We start from the raw sequence: 20,305 nt of genomic DNA, 5'->3' as shown, positions 1-20,305 counted from the left end.
CCGCTGGCTACGTCCCTTCCGTCTTCAAGAGAGCGAGAGTTGCACCCCTTCTGAAAAAACCTACACTCGATCCCTCCGATGTCAACAACTACAGACCAGTATCCCTTCTCTCTTTTCTCTCCAAAACTCTTGAGCGTGCCGTCCTTGGCCAGCTCTACCGCTATCTCTCTCAGAATGACCTTCTTGATCCTAATCAGTCAGGTTTCAAGACTAGTCATTCAACTGAGACTGCTCTTCTCTGTATCACGGAGGCGCTCCGCACTGCTAAAGCTAACTCTCTCTCCTCTGCTCTCATCCTTCTAGACCTATCGGCTGCCTTCGATACTGTGAACCATCAGATCCTCCTCTCCACCCTCTCCGAGTTGGGCATCTCCGGCGCGGCCCACGCTTGTTGCGTCCTACCTGACAGGTCGCTCCTACCAGGTGGCGTGGCGAGAATCTGTCTCCTCACCACGCGCTCTCACCACTGGTGTCCCCCAGGGCTCTGTTCTAGGCCCTCTCTTATTCTCGCTATACACCAAGTCACTTGGCTCTGTCATAACCTCACATGGTCTCTCCTATCATTGCTATGCAGACGACACACAATTAATCTTCTCCTTTCCCCCTTCTGATGACCAGGTGGCGAATCGCATCTCTGCATGTCTGGCAGACATATCAGTGTGGATGACGGATCACCACCTCAAGCTGAACCTCAGCAAGACGGAGCTCCTCTTCCTCCCGGGAAGGACTGCCCGTTCCATGATCTCACCATCACGGTTGACAACTCCATTGTGTCCTCCTCCCAGAGCGCTAAGAACCTTGGCGTGATCCTGGACAACACCCTGTCGTTCTCAACTAACATCAAGGCGGTGTCCCGTTCCTGTAGGTTCATGCTCTACAACATCCGCAGAGTACGACCCTGCCTCACACAGGAAGCGGCGCAGGTCCTAATCCAGGCACTTGTCATCTCCCGTCTTGATTACTGCAACTCGCTGTTGGCTGGGCTCCCTGCCTGTGCCATTAAACCCCTACAACTCATCCAGAACGCCGCAGCCCGTCTGGTGTTCAACCTTCCCAAGTTCTCTCACGTCACCCCGCTCCTCCGCTCTCTCCACTGGCTTCCAGTTGAAGCTCGCATCCGCTACAAGACCATGGTGCTTGCCTACGGAGCTGTGAGGGGAACGGCACCTCAGTACCTCCAGGCTCTGATCAGGCCCTACACCCAAACAAGGGCACTGCGTTCATCCACCTCTGGCCTGCTCGCCTCCCTACCACTGAGGAAGTACAGTTCCCGCTCAGCCCAGTCAAAACTATTCGCTGCTCTGGCCCCCCAATGGTGGAACAAACTCCCTCACGACGCCAGGACAGCGGAGTCAATCACCACCTTCCGGAGACACCTGAAACCCCACCTCTTCAAGGAATACCTAGGATAGGGTAAGTAATCCTTCTCACCCCCCTAAAAAGATTTAGATGCACTATTGTAAAGTGGCTGTTCCACTGGATGTCATAAGGTGTATGCACCAATTTGTAAGTCGCTCTGGATAAGAGCGTCTGCTAAATGACTTAAATGTAATGTAAATGTAAATGTAGTATATATATAAGCAATATGGCACGAGGGGTGTGGTTTATTATTATTATACCTTTATTTCAACAAGGAACACAGACTGAGACCAAGGTCTCTTTTACAGCTGGGCCCTGTGTACACATGTTTACACATACAGTTTAGGTACAATGATTTTAAAAACTAAACAAGACAAACAAAACGATCACAGATAATACAAAAAACAAAACAAAAATACAGCAACAGATTTCATTTACACACAGGTTATTCTACTAACAGCACAATAACTTGCATTACCCGAAACAGTTACAAGCAATACAAAAATAAAAATGCTACAATAAATATTTAAAATGCGCAAAGGGGACAAGAGTATCCAGTTTAAGTTTAGTCTGCAGGCTATTCCATAAGCAAGGAGCGTAACAGGAAAAGGCAGCCATACCCAACTCTGTGGAGATCGTATGGCCCTCAAGTGTAATCCATGCTTGAGACCTGGTTTTAGGAATTCTAATTCTAATGTTGATGAGTGATGATAAATAAGAAGGTAGCTTATTCAGAAGTGCTTTATAGACAAACACGAGAGCATGTTGTTCTCGTCTCATGGACAGCGAAGTCCAACCTACATTTTTATATAAAACACAGTGGTGAGTTCTGTAGCTAGCACCCGTGTCACGTTCTGACCTTAGTTCCTTTGTTTTGTCTTTGTTTTAGTATGGTCAGGGCGTGAGTTGGGGTGGGCAGTCTTATGTTCCCTTTTCTATAATTTGGGATTTCTGTGTTTGGCCTGGTATGGTTCTCAATCAGAGGCAGCTGTCAATCGTTGTCCCTGATTGAGAACCATACTTAGGTAGCCTGGTTTCACTTTTGAGTTGTGGATGATTATTTTCTGTAGTGTATGTTCACCATACAGAAATGTTTCGTTTATCGTTTTGTTGTTTTGTTTGAGTATTCGTTTTCATTACAGGTGCTCCCGTCTGTCCTGAGCTGCCAGAGTCTCCCGTCTGTCCTGAGCTGCCAGAGTCTCCCGTCTGTTCTGAGCTGCCAGAGTCTCCCGTCTGTCCTGAGCTGCCAGAGTCTCCCGTCTGTCCTGAGCTGCCAGAGTCTCCCCGTCTGTCCTGAGCTGCCAGAGTCTCCCGTCTGTCCTGAGCTGCCAGAGTCTCCCGTCTGTCCTGAGCTGCCAGAGTCTCCCGTCTGTCCTGAGCTGCCAGAGTCTCCCGTCTGTCCTGAGCTGCCAGAGTCTCCCGTCTGTCCTGAGCTGCCAGAGTCTCCCGTCTGTCCTGAGCTGCCAGAGTCTCCCGTCTGTCCTGAGCTGCCAGAGTCTCCCGTCTGTCCTGAACTGCCAGAGTCTCCCGTCTGTCCTGAGCTGCCAGAGTCTCCCGTCTGTCCTGAGCTGCCAGAGTCGCCCGTCTGTCCTGAGCTGCCAGAGTCTCCCGTCTGTCCTGAGCTGCCAGAGCCGCCCGTCTGTCCTGAGCTGCCAGAGCCGCCCGTCTGTCCTGAGCTGCCAGAGCCGCCCGTCTGTCCTGAGCTGCCAGATCCGCCCGTCTGTCCTGAGCTGCCAGAGCCACCCGTCAATAAGTAGTTAGCTTATTCAGAAGTGCTTTATAGACAAACACGAGAACATGTTGTTCTCGTCTCATGGACAGCGAAGTCAGAGCCCCCCGTCAGTCAGGAGCTGCCAGAGCCGCCCGTCAGTCAGGAGCTGCCAGAGCCGCCCGTCAGTCAGGAGCTGCCAGAGCCGCCCGTCAGTCAGGAGCTGCCAGAGCCGCCCGTCAGTCAGGAGCTGCCAGATCCGCCCGTCAGTCAGGAGCTGCCAGATCCGCCCGTCAGTCAGGAGCTGCCAGATCCGCCCGTCAGCCCGGAGCTGCCAGAGCCGCCCGTCAGTCAGGAGCTGCCGGAATCTCCCGTCCGTCCGGTGCTGCCGGAATCTCCCGTCCATTCGGGACCCGGGGCTAGGGTCCCCAGTCCGAGGTCGGCGGCGAGGGTCGCCGCTCTAAAGAGGCCACGGAGGCAGGTGTAGAGGCGTACAAAGACTATGGTGGAGTGGGATCCACGTCCTAAGCCAGAGCCCCCACCGCGGACAGACACCCACCCAGACCCTCCCCTATAGGTTCAGGTTTTGTGGCCGGAGGCCGCACCTTTGGGGAAGGGTACAGTCACGTTCTGACCTTAGTTCTGTTGTTATGTCTTTGTTTTAGTATGGTCAGGGCGTGAGTTGGGGTGGGCAGTCTTATGTTCCCTTTTCTATAATTTGGGATTTCTGTGTTTGGCCTGGTATGGTTCTCAATCAGAGGCAGCTGTCAATCGTTGTCCCTGATTGAGAACCATACTTAGGTAGCCTGGTTTCACTTTTGAGTTGTGGGTGATTATTTTCTGTAGTGTATGTTCACCATACAGAACTGTTTTGTTTATTGTTTTTTGTTGTTTTGTTCGAGCATTCGTTTTCATTAAAAGGCATAATGAATACTTACCACACTGCACCTTGGTCCTCCTCTCTTTCTCCCAACGACGAACGTTACAACCCATAATAAACCTACAGTGGGGCAAAAAAGTATTTAGTCAGCCACCAATTGTGCAAGTTCTCCCACTTAAAAAGATGAGAGAGGCCTGTAATTTTCATCATAGGTACATTATGACAGACAAAATGAAAAAACAAAATCCAGAAAATCACATTGTATGATTTTTTATGAATTTATTTGCAAATTATGGTGGAAAATAAGTATTTGGTCACCAACAAACAAGCAAGATTTCTGGCTCTCACAGACCTGTAACTTCTTCTTTAAGAGGCTCCTCTGTCCTCCACTCGTTACCTGTATTAATGGCACCTGTTTGAACTTGTTATCAGTATAAAAGACACCTGTCCACAACCTCAAACAGTCACACTCCAAACTCCACTATGGCCAAGACCAAAGAGCTGTCAAAGGACACCAGAAACAAAATTGTAGACCTGCACCAGGCTGGGAAGACTGAATCTGCAATAGGTAAGCAGCTTGGTTTGAAATCAACTGTGGGAGCAATTATTAGGAAATGGAAGACATACAAGACCACTGATAATCTCCCTCGATCTGGGGCTCCACGCAAGATCTCACCCCGTGGGGTCAAAATGATCACAAGAATGGTGAGCAAAAATCCCAGAACCACACGGGGGGACCTAGTGAATGACCTGCAGAGAGCTGTGACCAAAGTAACAAAGCCTACCATCAGAAACACACTACGCCGCCAGGGACGCAGGATTTGCAGTTCCAGACGTATCCCCCTGCTTAAGCCAGTACATGTCCAGGCCCGTCTGAAGTTTGCTAGAGAGCATTTGGATGATCCAGAAGAAGATTGGGAGAATGTCATATGGTCAGATGAAACCAAAATATAACTTTTTGGTAAAAACTCAACTCATCGTGTTTGGAGGACAAAGAATGCTGAGATGCATCCAAAGAACACCATACCTACTGTGAAGCATGGGGGTGGAAACATCATTCTTTGGGGCTGTTTTTCTGCAAAGGGACCAGGACTACTGATCCGTGTTAAAGGAAAGAATGAATGGGGCCATGTATCGTGAGATTTTGAGTGAAAACCTCCTTCCATCAGCAAGGGCATTGAAGATGAAACGTGGCTGGGTCTTTCAGCATGACAATGATCCCAAACACACCGCCCGGGCAACAAAGGAGTGGCTTCGTAAGAAGCATTTCAAGGTCCTGGAGTGGCCTAGCCAGTCTCCAGATCTCAACCCCATAGAAAATCTTTGGAGGGAGTTGAAAGTCTGTGTTGCCCAGCAACAGCCCCAAAACATCACTGCTCTAGAGGAGATCTGCATGGGGGAATGGGCCAAAATACCAGCAACAGTGTGTGAAAACCTTGTGAAGACAGAAAACATTTGACCTCTGTCATTGCCAACAAAGGGTATATAACAAAGTATTGAGATAAACTTTTGTTATTGACCAAATACTTATTTTTCACCATAATTTGCAAATAAATTCATTAAGAATCCTACAATGTGATTTTCTGGATTTTTTTCCTCATTTTGTCTGTCATAGTTGAAGTGTACCTATGATGAAAATTACAGGCCTCTCTCATCTTTTTAAGTGGGAGAACATGCACAATTGGTGGCTGACTAAATACTTTTTTGCCCCACTATAAGTGCGCAATGAGAAGTAGCATCCAGCGATTTAAGTGTTGATGCCATAGCATGCATGTAAATAATAGCCCCATAATCTATAACAGACATAAAAGTACCTTGCACAATTTGTCTTCTATTTGTGGAGGACAAGCATGTCCTGTTTCTATGGAGGAAGCCCAGCTTGTTTTTTAGCCATTTACAAAGTTCATCAATATGCATTTTAAAAGACAGTTTATCATCCAACCATATCCCTAAGTATTTATATGCAGAGACCTGATTAAGTCGAGAACCATCTAAGCTCGTAAGTGCAAGTGTATTTTCAACCAACTTTTTGAACCTATTAAAAATCATAAAATGTGTTTTCTTTGCATTTAAAACATGTTTCAGCTGTATAAAAGACTCTTGTAATATATTAAAATAATAGTGATAATGCTTGGTCAGCCGTTGAAGCGATAGAATATATGACAGTGTCATCAGCATATAAATGAATTTGACACTTTCTTATCTCATCACCAATATTGTTTATGTAGAGAGTGAACAGTAATAGACCAAGTATAGAACCTTGTGGGACCCCTTTACCCAGCTCCAATGGCTCTGACTGGATACCGTCGACTCTAACAGCTTAACTTCTATCCTTTAGATAGTTATGAAACCAACGACAGGCATCCAATCCCAGTCCTATTGACGACAGCATACCAAAAGTATTACATGGTCTACAGTGTCAAAAGCTTTAGATAAATCTATGAACAAGGCGGCACAATACTTTCTATTATCTAGGGCATTAGTAATATCATTTACAACACGTACAGTGGCCGTAATAGTACTGTGTTTATGTCTAAAGCCAGATTGATTACTAGAAAGAATACTGTTAATTAAAAAAGATTGTAGTTGCCTATTCACCAGTGACTCTAGAATTTTAGCCAAACAGGAGAGCTTAGAGATGGGCTGATAATTATCCAACTCACTACCATCATCTCCCTTGAGGAGTGGTAAAACAAAAGCTGTTTTCCAAGATTTGGCCAATACACCACGGCTAAGGGCTGTTCTTAGGCACAGCCCTTAGCCGTAATATATTGGTCATATACCACAAACCCCCAAGGTGCCTTATTGCCATTATAAACTGGTTATCAATGTAATTAGAGCAGTAAAAATAAATGTTGTTATACCCGTGGTATATACAGTCTGATATACCATGGCTGTCAGCCAATCAGGATTCAGGGCTCGAACCACCAGGTTTATAATTTGGAATAAGTAGGCCTAGCCAAATTGAATTGAACAAAACCAGAAACTAAGATGGCCACATGAGCTATCCTAAGCTATTAATTTACACAGCTTTTGTAAAACATCCTTTTGGCCTATGCAAGTAAACACCATTGGGTGGGCTCTTCACACATACCTTGCAGTCAAAACCACCTCTCTGATGATACCTGGATGATTGTACCCAATAACATGTGAATAATTTACCTGGAAAAAGTTACATTTTTTATCCAATAATTTCCTTTGATATATGCTGGATATGAAACAAAACTGAATTTACACAGCACAGGACCCACAACATCTGACTGCAACCCTGCACCCCAGAGTTCATTATATATGCAGACATTTAGATCAACAATCCGTTTTACCTCCACAGAACAGTTTCTGGCAATTCTCTGGTGAAAATTCGAAAAAGCTCTTCCCTCAGCCTTCTTGTTGGGCCGGTATACGGAAGGTCATTAAGGAAGGAATAAGAGAAACGCTTACTATAACAAACCATCCTTTTTTCATCGTGTCATTTAAACCAATTGTCCGCCTCAGACGCTATCTTGGATAGACAGGTGGCCGTTGCATGCCTATGCCAGCGGCAATTTCGAGACAGTTTGACAACTGCTAAAACATATATCGCTGTATCAACGCTGAGACGCTTTGCAAGGGAAGCCAATCAGCTTTGAGCTAAACTGAGCGAGCTCAACTATGAATGGTCCAGGCGCACCAACAACAAAAAAAGGGAAGCCAGTGTGGATTTGGCAGCACTCCTATTGAGAGCATACCTCATTGACAGAAACCACTTAAATTGTTGCATCTCGTTGTGTCGTTGTCCTCCAGTGGCTAGCTAGCCAGCTAGCTAAATTTGGCCCTTTCCTAAATTAGCCATGGATGGAGATAGGGATTTGGACTTGTGGTTTTACTTAAAACAACATACAGGACAATGATTATAACTGTGATTCTGATCCAACAATTAATTCATACATTGTTGTGCCCCTGGCCTAAGAGGATTGACGTTCAATATGTAGCTAGATGTAGAAGGCTAATGTTAACTAGCTAACATTGCCCATGAAAGTTAGGCTAGCGAGCAAGCATTTTAGCCAGGTCGCCTAAGACAACAAAAAATAAAAGTATGTACTGTATGGCAGAGTTATAGACCGTTTTGTCAGCACGAAAGAAAGGATGGCATTGGTGTTTCTCTACAAGTAGGGTGAGTCATCAAGTTTTTCTACATGGACGAACGCGCACAGAAATCAGAACCATGGACAGCCACATCATATTTAGCTTACGTTGATTGGACTAAATTGTCATTGGTATATTTTAGTTGTGACTGTATTAGACTAAGCAGAGGTGATTTGATGATGTTGAAATATTGAAGTTGAAATGGAAACATTAACTTGATTGACCATGCTGTAGGTCATGTAACTGTACATTTAATATGCTTTATGGACTTCATTTGGTCAGAGGCTGCTATCTGATTTTGTGGTAAAACAACGGTGTGATTGATTTTTTTTCTGCCTCTGTCCTCTTACTGTCTCTGCCTTTCGGCCTATATACCAGGGCCGCCAAGGCATACGAATTAACAGGTTATGGAGCAAACAACACAATTACAACATAATGGCTTTAATTCGTTTTTTTTTTTTGGGGGGCTTGGCATCCCAAGTGATTTTACCCACGCACTGCTACTGGGAATTTCCAATTTAAACCATACCATACCAGAATGTCCAATTTGACCATACCAAAATGTATTTAACAATGTACCCTGCAGCTTTACTTCCCATCTCTCAATAGGTAGGCCATGAACACAGCGAGGAAAGGAGCTGGTAAGATGGATAATAATAGAAAATAGTCGATTTGAGTCTTAGCAGCTACCTTGGAACAGCCCTTTGCGCGAATGGCAATGTTTCATGCCTCTGCAGGACTTAGCACAGTTTCCAAATATACAAAATGATAGGTGAGTGTATTGACATCACCTACCTATATTGGTCTATAGCCTACATCTTATCTGACAGGATAAATAAACGGTGCTTGTTGCCATAACACATTATTCACTAGGTCTGCAATTATTGCAATTATTACAATCTAAAAGTAAATACCATGTTATTGTAGTTAAGTAGGCTGTTATACGTTTATAATTTGTATTTGATGGGCTAAGTCATGGCAGTGTCTTCCGAATCTCTGCGACTCGAGAGTCAAGGCAAATGGTAGCCTAACCTGCGTGCATAGCATAAATGCTTACCAAAAGAGGGCGTGCGCTCATTGGAGTTCGAACGCACTTGTTTGTGGCCATTGTGGGTCTTATTGCATTACATTGTCCTATATAGCTAGTTGGTAGAGCATGGCGCTTGCAACCGTTTAGAAACTACAGCAATTTCTGCACATAGTCCCCCAATTTTATGGGCGAAAAGGTGTTGAGACAAATGTGTATTAAAGTTATAAAAATGTGAGTATTTGGTCCCATATTCATAACACGCAATGACTACATCAAGCTTGTGACTCTACACATTTTTGGGATGCATTTGATGTTTGTTTTGGTTGTGTTTCAGATTATTTTGTTCCCAATAAAAATAAATGGAAAATAATGTATTGTGTCATTTTGGAGTCACTTTTATTGTTGATAAGAATATAATGTGTTTCTAAACACTTCTACATTAATGTGGATGCTACCATGATTAGGGATAATCCTGAATGAATCGTGAATAATTATGAGTGAGAAAGTTACCGATGCACAAATTTCATACCCCCAAAACATGATAATTGCTCACCATTACGATAACAGGGGGAACCTGGTCCCAGAGCATTTCGTATTATATTGTACGTAAATCCGAGAACTCGATTTAGTCTAATGTTTGGTATGGTTACTTAAGACAGATGGTTGCTTAATGCTTAACGCAAAAACGAATGTAACGTGAATGTCTAATAGCCCAAAGGTTGTGAATTCGAATCTCATCATGGACAACTTTAGCAGTTGAGCTAGTTAGCAACTTTTCAACTACTTACAACGTTTTAGCTACTTTGCAAGTCCTTAGCATGTTAGCTAACCCTCCTATGATATTTGTGCATCTGTAACTTTGTCTCTCATCAATATTCACGATTTGTAGTCACAAGCTCAATGCATCATGTGCTATGAATATGGGGCAAATACTTAACTTTTTACTGTTTTAATAAAAATACAAGTGATTTGTCCCAATACTTTTTATGTACAAAAAAAGTGCTGTCATTTCTAAATGGTTCACACAATATGGATGAACTTTGGAAGTATAGAGCCAAAAGAAAAGAAAAAATACTTTACTGTCCCAATCATTAAGGAGGGCATTGTATCTACAAGTTCACTCCCGACCATTGTACGTCCATATGTTTTTTATTTTAATCAAATTACTAACAACAAGAAGCATCTCTGTGAATGTTATGGGAACATAGTGGAGTTCACAGGTCAGCATCAGATTAAGTCAAACACTGGATCAAAGAATTCATGCAAAATATTACCTCTTGAAAGCCTCTAACTCATAATGGTGTTAGAAATGCTGATATTTTTAACTAAGACAGAAAAGTGGATTTTTATGCACGACTGCAGCATCAACGCATTTATCTCAATCATCATGCCGCCTTTGCCTTTACCACGAAGACAAAATGCTCCTTTTACGCAGACCTATAATCTCACATGTTTCAGCCTAAAACATTTTATTGTTTTTCATCATACCCCTTTGTCGATTTCCGGGAATATGTTTAGACTGTTTTGTTCAGCAATGTCAGCAGTATCTCAGAGTTTCCATGAGCTTTGTGGTCTAGAAACCCCAAATGGTAAACAGGTAGTTTGTGTAGGCGCCGCCTCAAGCAATTTTTCCTCGCTCGGTTGCAACATCGCTTGCGCCCTTTGAGGTTAGATCAAGGCGAGCAACGTTAAAATAAAATTATGAACATAAATTTATATACATCTGTATCATCTTAGTTTTTAAGAATATACCTAAAATGTTTGACCCCCCACCTGAATATGAACTACCCTATTTAGTGTTAAGATTGAACATTACAATTGTTGTTCTGTTATGTAATACAACAACAAAAAAATCATTATGTAACACTGAACCGTCTGTATTTGAATGTAGGCCTAATGTTTCTCTTATCCACGTGTTCTACTTTCCCTTCTGGAATTAGAACAGCCTGTAATGAAAGTTTATACCAACATGTAAATTGACTTTGGCTTGGAATCCATCATTAGTAGAATCCAGCGCCATAAATATAGATAAGGCACACATCACATGGCAGAATCACAACAGACGTTATGAATTATATTATGTTCAGATAATTAGGCAATGTTAACAATGATAACAATATCTCTATAGACATACACGCCTAACGTTTTTAGTGATGTATTGTTTAATTGGCGAACGATGAGATCCGGTAAGATAAACAATTATTATAATAATGCTTTTAAAAAACCAACGTAGCCTAATAATAATAGTGAATTAAGCCAATTTCAAAAATAATTCTGAAAAGGTAATTCGCCTACTACTTTACAGAGAACCAGGCCAATAGCATAATAGGCTATATTCTTACAGAGTAAATTACATTCTTCTTACATTATTTCTTTGTTCAAAATTATGTATTTTATTACTTTTTGTACAAACTGAGGTTATAGATCACGGACGTGAATTGATTAAAACAAATAATCATTGATGTCATCATGTTTATTCATTCATCTCAATATAGCCTAGCTGTAATTGTCGAAAACAGGCAGTTCTCTAGTGAGTCAATTCTTAAATGTATCTTCGTTGCATTCAGTCGGTGCAATCTTGTCAACTTTGCATTTATTCTAAGTTTTTTGTTGTTGTAGAGACCTTTGCTGGAATATGACCTATCTTTCCTTGCTCACAGTTTGTTATAACGCAGGACACTTTATATGTTCATTTCCGGTGAGATGTTGTCGGTCTCGCTTTCTGCGACGTAGCAGGGCTATGCGCGAGACACCTTCATCTCGTCAAGGTGGCTGAACAGACTCAAAGAGATGATGCCCTTCAAATTCCGTGAATCTAAAATGCCATGGCCCCTGATACTTCTGTTGTGCTGGAGCTATGTTTTGAAAGGCAAGTATGACTCTATTCTGCACACTTTGTCAATGTGTCGAGAATAAATGTAGGAAAGGTACATTTATTTAGGAAAACGAATAATGGTAGTAATGGTAGTAAGGGGTTTAGTAAGGGGTTTAGCCTATGTCTCATCACCACCGTGCATACATTCATTTATTGCAATAAATAAGCCCTTAACCACAGTATTCTAGTAAATTATAACTTCTTAATAAACTTGTGTGGCTGTAAATGTTCATTTTATAATCTAGCAATTTCAAGATAATTCACATTTTAGGTTAGACAAAGGAGGCCTATAAAAGTTCCTAAATCTTTTTGTAGGTGGACAGGGAGTACGCTTTTTTCCCCTGTGTTTGGCATCCACGCTTGGTATATTCATGTTCAGAAAAACCAAGTTATGAAATTCACCAAACATTCTAACAGGAATTAGTTGAAATATATGTTATATTCTTGTTATTCCTATTTCTGTTTTTTTTTAGCTACACACACATCCATTATCATCCAGACGCCAGGGAGGGTGATGGTGAAGGCTGGTGATACAGTGACCTTGAAATGCTATTTGGTTGAGCTTATCACCTACTGCTACTCTGTGATTTGGATGAAAGTAGACCCCAGGAATGGAACACTGACTAAGATTGCAGACTTAAAGATTGATAACAACTCTGAGGAGGGAGAAGGGAAACAGGACAAACTATGTTCTGCTACAATCGCCAACGCAACAGTGAGCGACTCAGGAATGTACTATTGCTCAGCTGTTCAATCCGAAATGACCCACACGGGGAATGGTTCTAGAGTTGTTGTGACAGGTAAATTGAATGTCTGGTATTTTCATTCACAAAGTTGACTGCTAAAAAAAATACACAGATGTGTTTTTTAAAAAAATGTACACACACAAAAATAAATCTTGTGCTCGAAAAATCTAAATAGCCTATTGTAAATATTGCATAGAATTTCTGTAACCCTTTGAACGTATTGAATGAGGTTGCCTGTATGGGCTAAAATGAAGAACCGTGCATTCAGAGTGTAGTCTACGTTGAACAACCTGTAGATCATTTCAACAAGTCATTTAATTGGTTACCATTCTGACAATCTTTTTCCCAGAGAGAGAGAGAACACAGAACATCACTGAATCGCCAGCCATCAAACTCCTCTCTCCATCGGACGGTGACGGGTCTGTTGTGTTGACGACTCTATACTACACAGCAGAGTCCTTCATCCCTCTGCTGTGTTTGGTGTTGAAAGTGGTCCCATCTCAGGTCCATGTGTTCTGGCTCATCGACGGGAGAGAGGACAGTGGACTAACTTCGTCCACTTGGACAGACAACAGTGATTCGGCCACAGAGTTCACTATGAACCAGATTCTAGTCCAGGCAGAGGAGTGGGACAGAGGGGTGCAGTGTACGTGTGTGGTGGAGTTTGAGGGAAATTCTATCAACAAAACCCTGATAAAGCCCAATGGTAATTGCATCACTGTATCTCAAATACTCACTTTTTATGTTAATTTCAACTGTCTTCTCTGCAAAAAGCCATCCGTCATCCTAAATCAGAAGCATTTCTAATCAAAAGTAGCCTATTAACTTTTCTTACAAAGACATGAGATAATCTGAGGATGGGTGGGATAAGCATATTATACTAGAGGAAAGGCTCAATTATAGTTTCACATAAAGGGCAATACACATACACTGTAAAACACATGTTTTATACTACATCACAATGTGATAGAGTTTGTGATGATTTTCCTTTTCCGATTTAAACGTTGTTCTCTTATCAACTTCTCATTTACTATGTATTCTTTCTTGCATGTATTTTTGACCTACACCACAGATTTCACTGGCGTGTGCACAATGGTGCTGTATTGGATATCTGCAGCTGCTCTCCTCACCATTATAGTGGCTGTCACTGTCGCTGTGTGTCGGCACCGTGGTAAGTTACATCTAATCAATAATTGGACAAAACTGTATGAAACAAATACCAAATTACCTTGTGGAAGACAATGTACAGTATGTCATTGTCCTCAGCAGAGGCATTATAACCATTGAAACCGAGGAAGGTACATGCCCCATCAATTGAATCAATTTGTAGGACACAAATGTACAAGATGTAGCTTATTTTGTAAATGATCAGTGCCCCCTCAAACACATTAGGGCTATGACGTGATGCCTATGGTCATGGCTAGGTGTGTAAGTTGGCCAGTTCAGTCGTCAAACTAAGATATAGGTAAAGGGAATGTTTTTACTACCTATAGAATAGGTGACCAAATGTGGGGGTGACAATTCTATTCCATTATGTCCTTTTCTGAGCAAATGGAATGCAAAAGGATATCTACTGTATATTTTCTCTTGCACAGGAACGTTAAGAAAGGTTATTCTTGTCTTTGTTCCTTAGGCTTTTCTGTGATGGTTATAGAGATCGTATGTCAAGTGTCTGCGGCATATAGATAGTTCTGCTTTTGCAGTTTTGATTTGACTACAGCTGAACTGCAGCTGTAATACACCTACCACCTCCTGACTGCCAATTATTTCAACATTGATGAAGAAGAACTCAGTCTTAAAATCAGAGAAACTGAGCCAAAGTCACAAACGACGTAGTTACTGTATCTTACTTCACTCTACAACAATGTCAGAAATAGGAATGTTGGAAATATGCAATTCCAGTAGTTCTTCCTTAGTTGTACAGTTTACTCCCTCTGCTTTTGAGATCAGATCATAGAGTGAATTTGAACAAATGGCAAAGAACATTATCATTGATTCATAATGTATACTTCAACCTTGATTTTAAATGTGGCATTTTTGTTGCTTTTTCCTATAGGACATCCCGATGAGGATACAAGGTTTGTGTCTGACCATTAATCCAACATTTAATTTGAGAAGTCAGTGGTCGCTGGAGTGATAATGTGAACTACTCTGTTTCAATTTCAGACAAAGAGGCACAGGCACAGAGAGCAGGCAGCATCAATCTGGTAAAATGTTATCATTTTTCTAATTTAGGATTACAACAGCCAATGATTTTAGAAGGATTTTAAGATAGCTTTTATCAGCTTGGTGGTATTTAGTGGGCAAAAATGTTTTTGCATTTTCATTATCTTTTTTTATTTTATTTTTTTTTAATTTCGTGGTATCCAATTGTTGTAGTAGCTACTATCTTGTCTCATCGCTACAACTCCCGTACGGGCTCGGGAGAGACGAAGGTTGAAAGTCATGCGTCCTCCGATACACAACCCAACCAAGCCGCACTGCTTCTTAACACAGCGCGCATCCAACCCGGAAGCCAGCCGCACCAATGTGTCGGAGGAAACACCGCGCACCTGGCAACCTTGGTTAGCGTGCACTGTGCCCGGCCCGCCACAGGAGTCGCTGGTGCGCGATGAGACAGGGACATCCCTACCGACCAATCCCTCCCTAACCCGGACGACGCTAGACCAATTGTGCGTCGCCCCACAGACCTCCCGGTCGCGGCCGGTTACGACAGAGCCTGGGCGCGAACCCAGGAACTTTGCAGTACAGCGCCCTTAGCCACTGCGCCACCCGGGAGGCACATTTTCATGATCTTTTTAACTGTTCAGTTGAAATAGATCGAATAAATGAGCTTACTTTTTTTTCTTTTCAAATTCCTGCTGTGAATTAGGAGTTGGGACATTTTTTAGGAGACTCTGTTTTACATTTGAGTGTGAGAGATGAGATTAAAATATTTCATAGAGAAGTAAATCGGGTGCCATTGGCGTACTTTGAGACACCATTAGTTCTCACAGCATCTCTCGATTGAGGATGCAGGGTTGGTTGATTGAAGGATTCCAAAACATTTTGAACTACACTAGTTTATCGGGGATGTCATGGCTGTATTGGTGTTTGTCATGATCTGACTTGTAACGTTTGCAGGGAGACTCGGAGAAGCTAGAAAGGCAGTTCGATCATCCGTCTCGGTAAGTAGCTATTGGTTTTGGTTTAGAATTTTTGGTGAAGGTGCCAAATGTTTTTTTTTACGTTGCATACTTTTATAATCCATTGCTGTGCTATCAGATTTTCTCAGGTAGATCTTTTAAATAAACATTTCGGTCCGACTTAACTCTTGGGGCCGGTTTCCAATCCTGGACATCGACGAAGCCAATAGTCCTTGACTTAAAAACATTTTCTCTGGAGTTTTTTAGTCCAGAAGTAGGCTTAATATGTGTCTGGGGAACTGGCCCATAGTGTATCCAAATTGGGGGGAAAACACTGTAAGGCCAGGCACCACAGGATAAAAGTACATTTTTGCATGTACAGTTGAAGTCGGAAGTTTACATACACTTAGGTTGGAGTCATTAAAACTTGTTTTTCAACCACTCCACGAATTTCTTGTTAACAAACCATAGTTTTGGCAAGTTGGATAGAACATCTACGTTGTGCATGACACAAGTAATTTTTCCAACAATTGTTAACAGACAGATTATTTCACTTATAATTCACTGTAGCACAATTCCAGTGGGTCTGAAGTTTACATTCACTAAGTTGACTGTGCTTTAAACAGCTTGGAAAATTCCAGAAAATTATGTCATGGCTTTAGAAGCTTCTGATAGGCTTATTGACATAATTAGAGTAAATTGGAGGTAAACCTGTGGAAGTATTTCAATGCCTACCTTCAAACTCAGTGCCTCTTTGCTTGACATCATGGGAAAATCAAAAGAAATCAGCCAAGACCTCAGAAAAAAATTGGAGATTGCTACAAGTCTGGTTCATCCTTGGGAGCAATTTCCAAATCGCCTGAAGGTACCACTTTGATCTGTACAAACAATAGTACGCAAGTATAAACACCATGGGACCACGCAAAGTGCAAATCAATCCCAGAACAACAGCAAAGGACCTTGTGAAGATGCTGGAGGAAACGGGTACAAAAGTATCTATATCCACAGTAAAAACGAGTCCTATATCGACATAACCTGAAAGGCCTCTCAGCAAGGAAGAAGCCACTGCTCCAAAACCGCCATAAAAAAGCCAGACTACGGTTTGCAACTGCACATGGGGACAAAGTTCGTACTTTTTTGAGAAATGTCCTCTGATCTGATGAAACAAAAATAGAACTGTTTGGCCATAATGACCATTGTTATGTTCGGAGGATAAAGGGGGAGGCTTGCAAGCTGAAAAACACCATCCCAACCTTGAAGCACGGGGGAGGCAGCATCATGTTGTGTGGGTGATTTGCTGCAGGAGGCACCACTTCACAAAATAGATGGCATCACGAGGATGGAAAATTATGTGGATATATTGAAGCAACATCTCAAGATATCAGTCAGGAATTTAAAGCTTGGTCGCAAGTGGGTCTTCCAAATGGACAATGACCCCAAGCATACTTCCAAAGTTGTGGCAAAATGGCTTAAGGACACCAAAGTCAAGGTATTGGAGTGGCCTTCGCAAAGCCCTGACCTCAAGCCTATAGAAAATGTGTGAGCAGAACTGAAAAGTGTGTGCGAGCAAGGAGGCCTACAAACCTGACTGCGTTACACCAGCTCTGTCAGGAGGAATGGGCCAAAATTCACCCAACTTATTGTGGGAAGCTTGTGGAAGGCTACCCAACATGTTTGACCCAATTTAAACAATATAAAGGAAATGCTACCAAATACTAATAGAGTGTATGTAAACTTCAGACCCACTGGGAATGTGCTGAAAGAAATAAAAGCTGAAATAAACTTCTCTCTACTATTATTCTGACATTTCACATTCTTAAAATAAAGTGTTGGTCCTAACTGACCTAAGACAGGGAATTTTTACTAGGATTAAATGTTAGGAATTGTGAAAAAGTGAGTTTAAATGTATTTGGTATGTGAACTTCCAACTTCAACTGTATTTATCAATTTAGAGATTTTTTTGTATTTTGGTCCATTAATAGTAGTATTTTCAAAAAGTAAAAATGTCAAAAAGTTGATAAATGTATATTTTCATTCATTTATCATACTACTGCATTTTTAAATGGACATATACATTCATAATTGCAAAGCTCACTACATTGAATCACACATAATTTAAAAGCCCATTTCACAGAGAATATTGCAAACTGGACAAGAGGGTGATTGGGTCTAAATTGGTAGTCTAAATTTCAGTGACCTTGTCATTCTATGCCATTTCCCAAAAGTCAGACTCTTCCTACCCGCCAACTCATTTTTCTCATCCTCAGAAGCATCTGCATTCACCAAATTGTGTGTGTTATCCTTAGAAGTATTCTCCGGATTCTTAGTATGTTGACAAATGTTAATTCTAGAGGATTTATTCTTCTGAAAAACGTACCAAAAATGCATTTTATGTCACTTTTTTGTATTTTACAAATATAAAGATGAAATAAAGTATTTATTTACAATCGGCTGTGTGTAAGTCCGGTCCTGGAATTTCCTAACAAAATGAAACCAAAATATTTAGGCTGACTTTATCCACTGTCCAGAAAAATGTATTTGCATGATATGCAAATATGTGCATATTTAATAAGTTACCACTTAATTTGCATATTTGTATACATTATTTCAAAAAAGTTGTACAACAGAAAGGCTTATTTGTGTCCACATTCAACTGGTAAGAGTTTATTGTGATATGATTAAGGGGGGATACCCTATTAGGGTGTGGTTCCTGGCCGTAGTGTTATGATCCGAACATACTGCTCTGAAAATTTCTCATGTCTCAGACTGCCGTATTACTTGGTAAGTATAGTGTAATTACAGTACTTATTGGCGATATACCTTGTGGTTTGTGTAAAATACAGATTGGCATTTTTATATGGATTACATTTGTTAACAAACTCCAATGAATTGAGGCTAAACCTACTCTCACCTCTAGAAGGATTGTTTTAGATTATTACTCAGTTATCTTCATTGTGAATGTATTGATTGAGATTGACTGACTATCCTCTCTATGGTGTGAATAGTCACAAATGAGACCCTGGTTTACATTTGCAGTATTGCTGCCCCAATTCAGTCCACATGAAGTGTTAAAGCATTTCTGTATTTAAAGCAACAGCAACAGCTATACCTATGTCTGATTCCTTGAGAAACAAATGTTCCTATAATGAACTCCCTGGTGTTGATTGTTCCACAGGAGGTCCAGTATGCGACTTTGGACCACATCCAGTTTGGGAGACGCCCAAATACAATTATCCAATAATATTTTGAAGAAGAAATTGCATAAGAGTTTTCAGATTATTATGTATGTATTTGTGTATAAACCAAGAGCCAAGTGTCCCCAATTGCTAAGTGCCCAGAGTGACACAGAGCTCTTTTTTTAATATTGTAATTCAACTGTGGGAAATCCTCCTAATAGTCATTAAACTGTCCCAGTCCTAAAATGTTTTCAAAGGTCAGGTTAGAGCCCTTCCGTGGGAAAACGTGTACAAGCCTACATAGGAAAATTACTGAAATTGATTGATGATATATTTATTGTGGTGTAGGCTAATTGGCTGCTTATAGGCCCATGTGATTTCCTGTGTATTTTTATTTATTTTGTACCTTTATTTAACGAGGCAAGTCAGTTAATAAGAACAAAGTCTTATTTTCAATGACGGCCTAGGAACAGTGGGTTGTTCAGGGGCAGAAGGACAGAATTTGACCTTGTCCTGGTTTTGTCCTACATAGAGGACCACATTGGAAATAAGTGTTCTTAGCTATCCTGTCTCACCCTCAGGGATTAATTGTAAATTAATATCTTGTTTTTTTCTTTGTTTTCATTTTTATTACCTCTTTCATTACCTCTTATCTAATTTACAATTTTCCTGGAACTGTTGGTGCCAACACTGCCTATGTATTTGAACACATGTTTAAAAACGTTGCTTGAATGCTAAAAAAAGACATTCAAATTCTCAATCTGAAACACACTTTGACGAACTCTGTACGGCCTGTTTCTCTGACCAAAATGAGAAGGCTCGCTGTTTTTGACACTTGTGAGTTGTTTGATCCGGCACAGACTGCAGATTGTGTAACATATGAAAAAGTGTGACAGGTGCAGGACTGTAGCCTTCAGAACAGAAGCGGACCACATACCACAGTAGTTTAAGCTTTAGCTGCCTAACGCTCTCCTGCACACACACTCTATCTATCGCTCTCTCTGCAAGGTGTGGTATTCTCAGTGTGATATGCTTATGGACAGACACAGCTTTGGTCAAATCTGTTCCTTGGTATTAACAAACCACTAGCAAATTCTATTTGCAGGCTTTTTTTTCACCCAATAGCACATTATGAGAGATGAACCTTTGTACTTTCGTGATATGCTATCAGCTATCACTTAACCTCAGCAGCTTTCACGATATCAATGAAACTCAGAAAATAGACGGAATGTACTGTTATTATTGTATCAGTTCATTTTTCCACAACAACATTATTTTAAA

The 20,305-nt window shown here is 41.4% G+C and overlaps 1 protein-coding gene across 1 annotated transcript; it reads left to right on the top strand.

Annotated features, from left to right (window-relative positions):
* The first annotated feature begins 11,782 nt into the window (after nucleotides 1-11,782).
* LOC118399399 (uncharacterized) lies at nucleotides 11,783-20,248 on the top strand. Its single transcript, XM_035795455.2, has 8 exons — nucleotides 11,783-11,971; nucleotides 12,451-12,777; nucleotides 13,073-13,429; nucleotides 13,796-13,894; nucleotides 14,780-14,801; nucleotides 14,890-14,930; nucleotides 15,847-15,890; nucleotides 19,024-20,248. Exons 1-8 carry the CDS (start codon nucleotides 11,893-11,895, stop codon nucleotides 19,087-19,089), a joined length of 1,035 nt encoding a protein of 344 aa, XP_035651348.1. The 5' UTR covers nucleotides 11,783-11,892; the 3' UTR covers nucleotides 19,090-20,248.
* Nucleotides 20,249-20,305: the final 57 nt, after the last annotated feature.

Source organism: Oncorhynchus keta, chromosome 20, assembly GCF_023373465.1.
Source record: "Oncorhynchus keta strain PuntledgeMale-10-30-2019 chromosome 20, Oket_V2, whole genome shotgun sequence".
In the NCBI taxonomy this organism is placed as follows: domain Eukaryota; kingdom Metazoa; phylum Chordata; class Actinopteri; order Salmoniformes; family Salmonidae; genus Oncorhynchus; species Oncorhynchus keta.
Note: the sequence above shows the minus strand (reverse complement) of the source record. Positions and strands in the feature narration are given on the sequence as shown.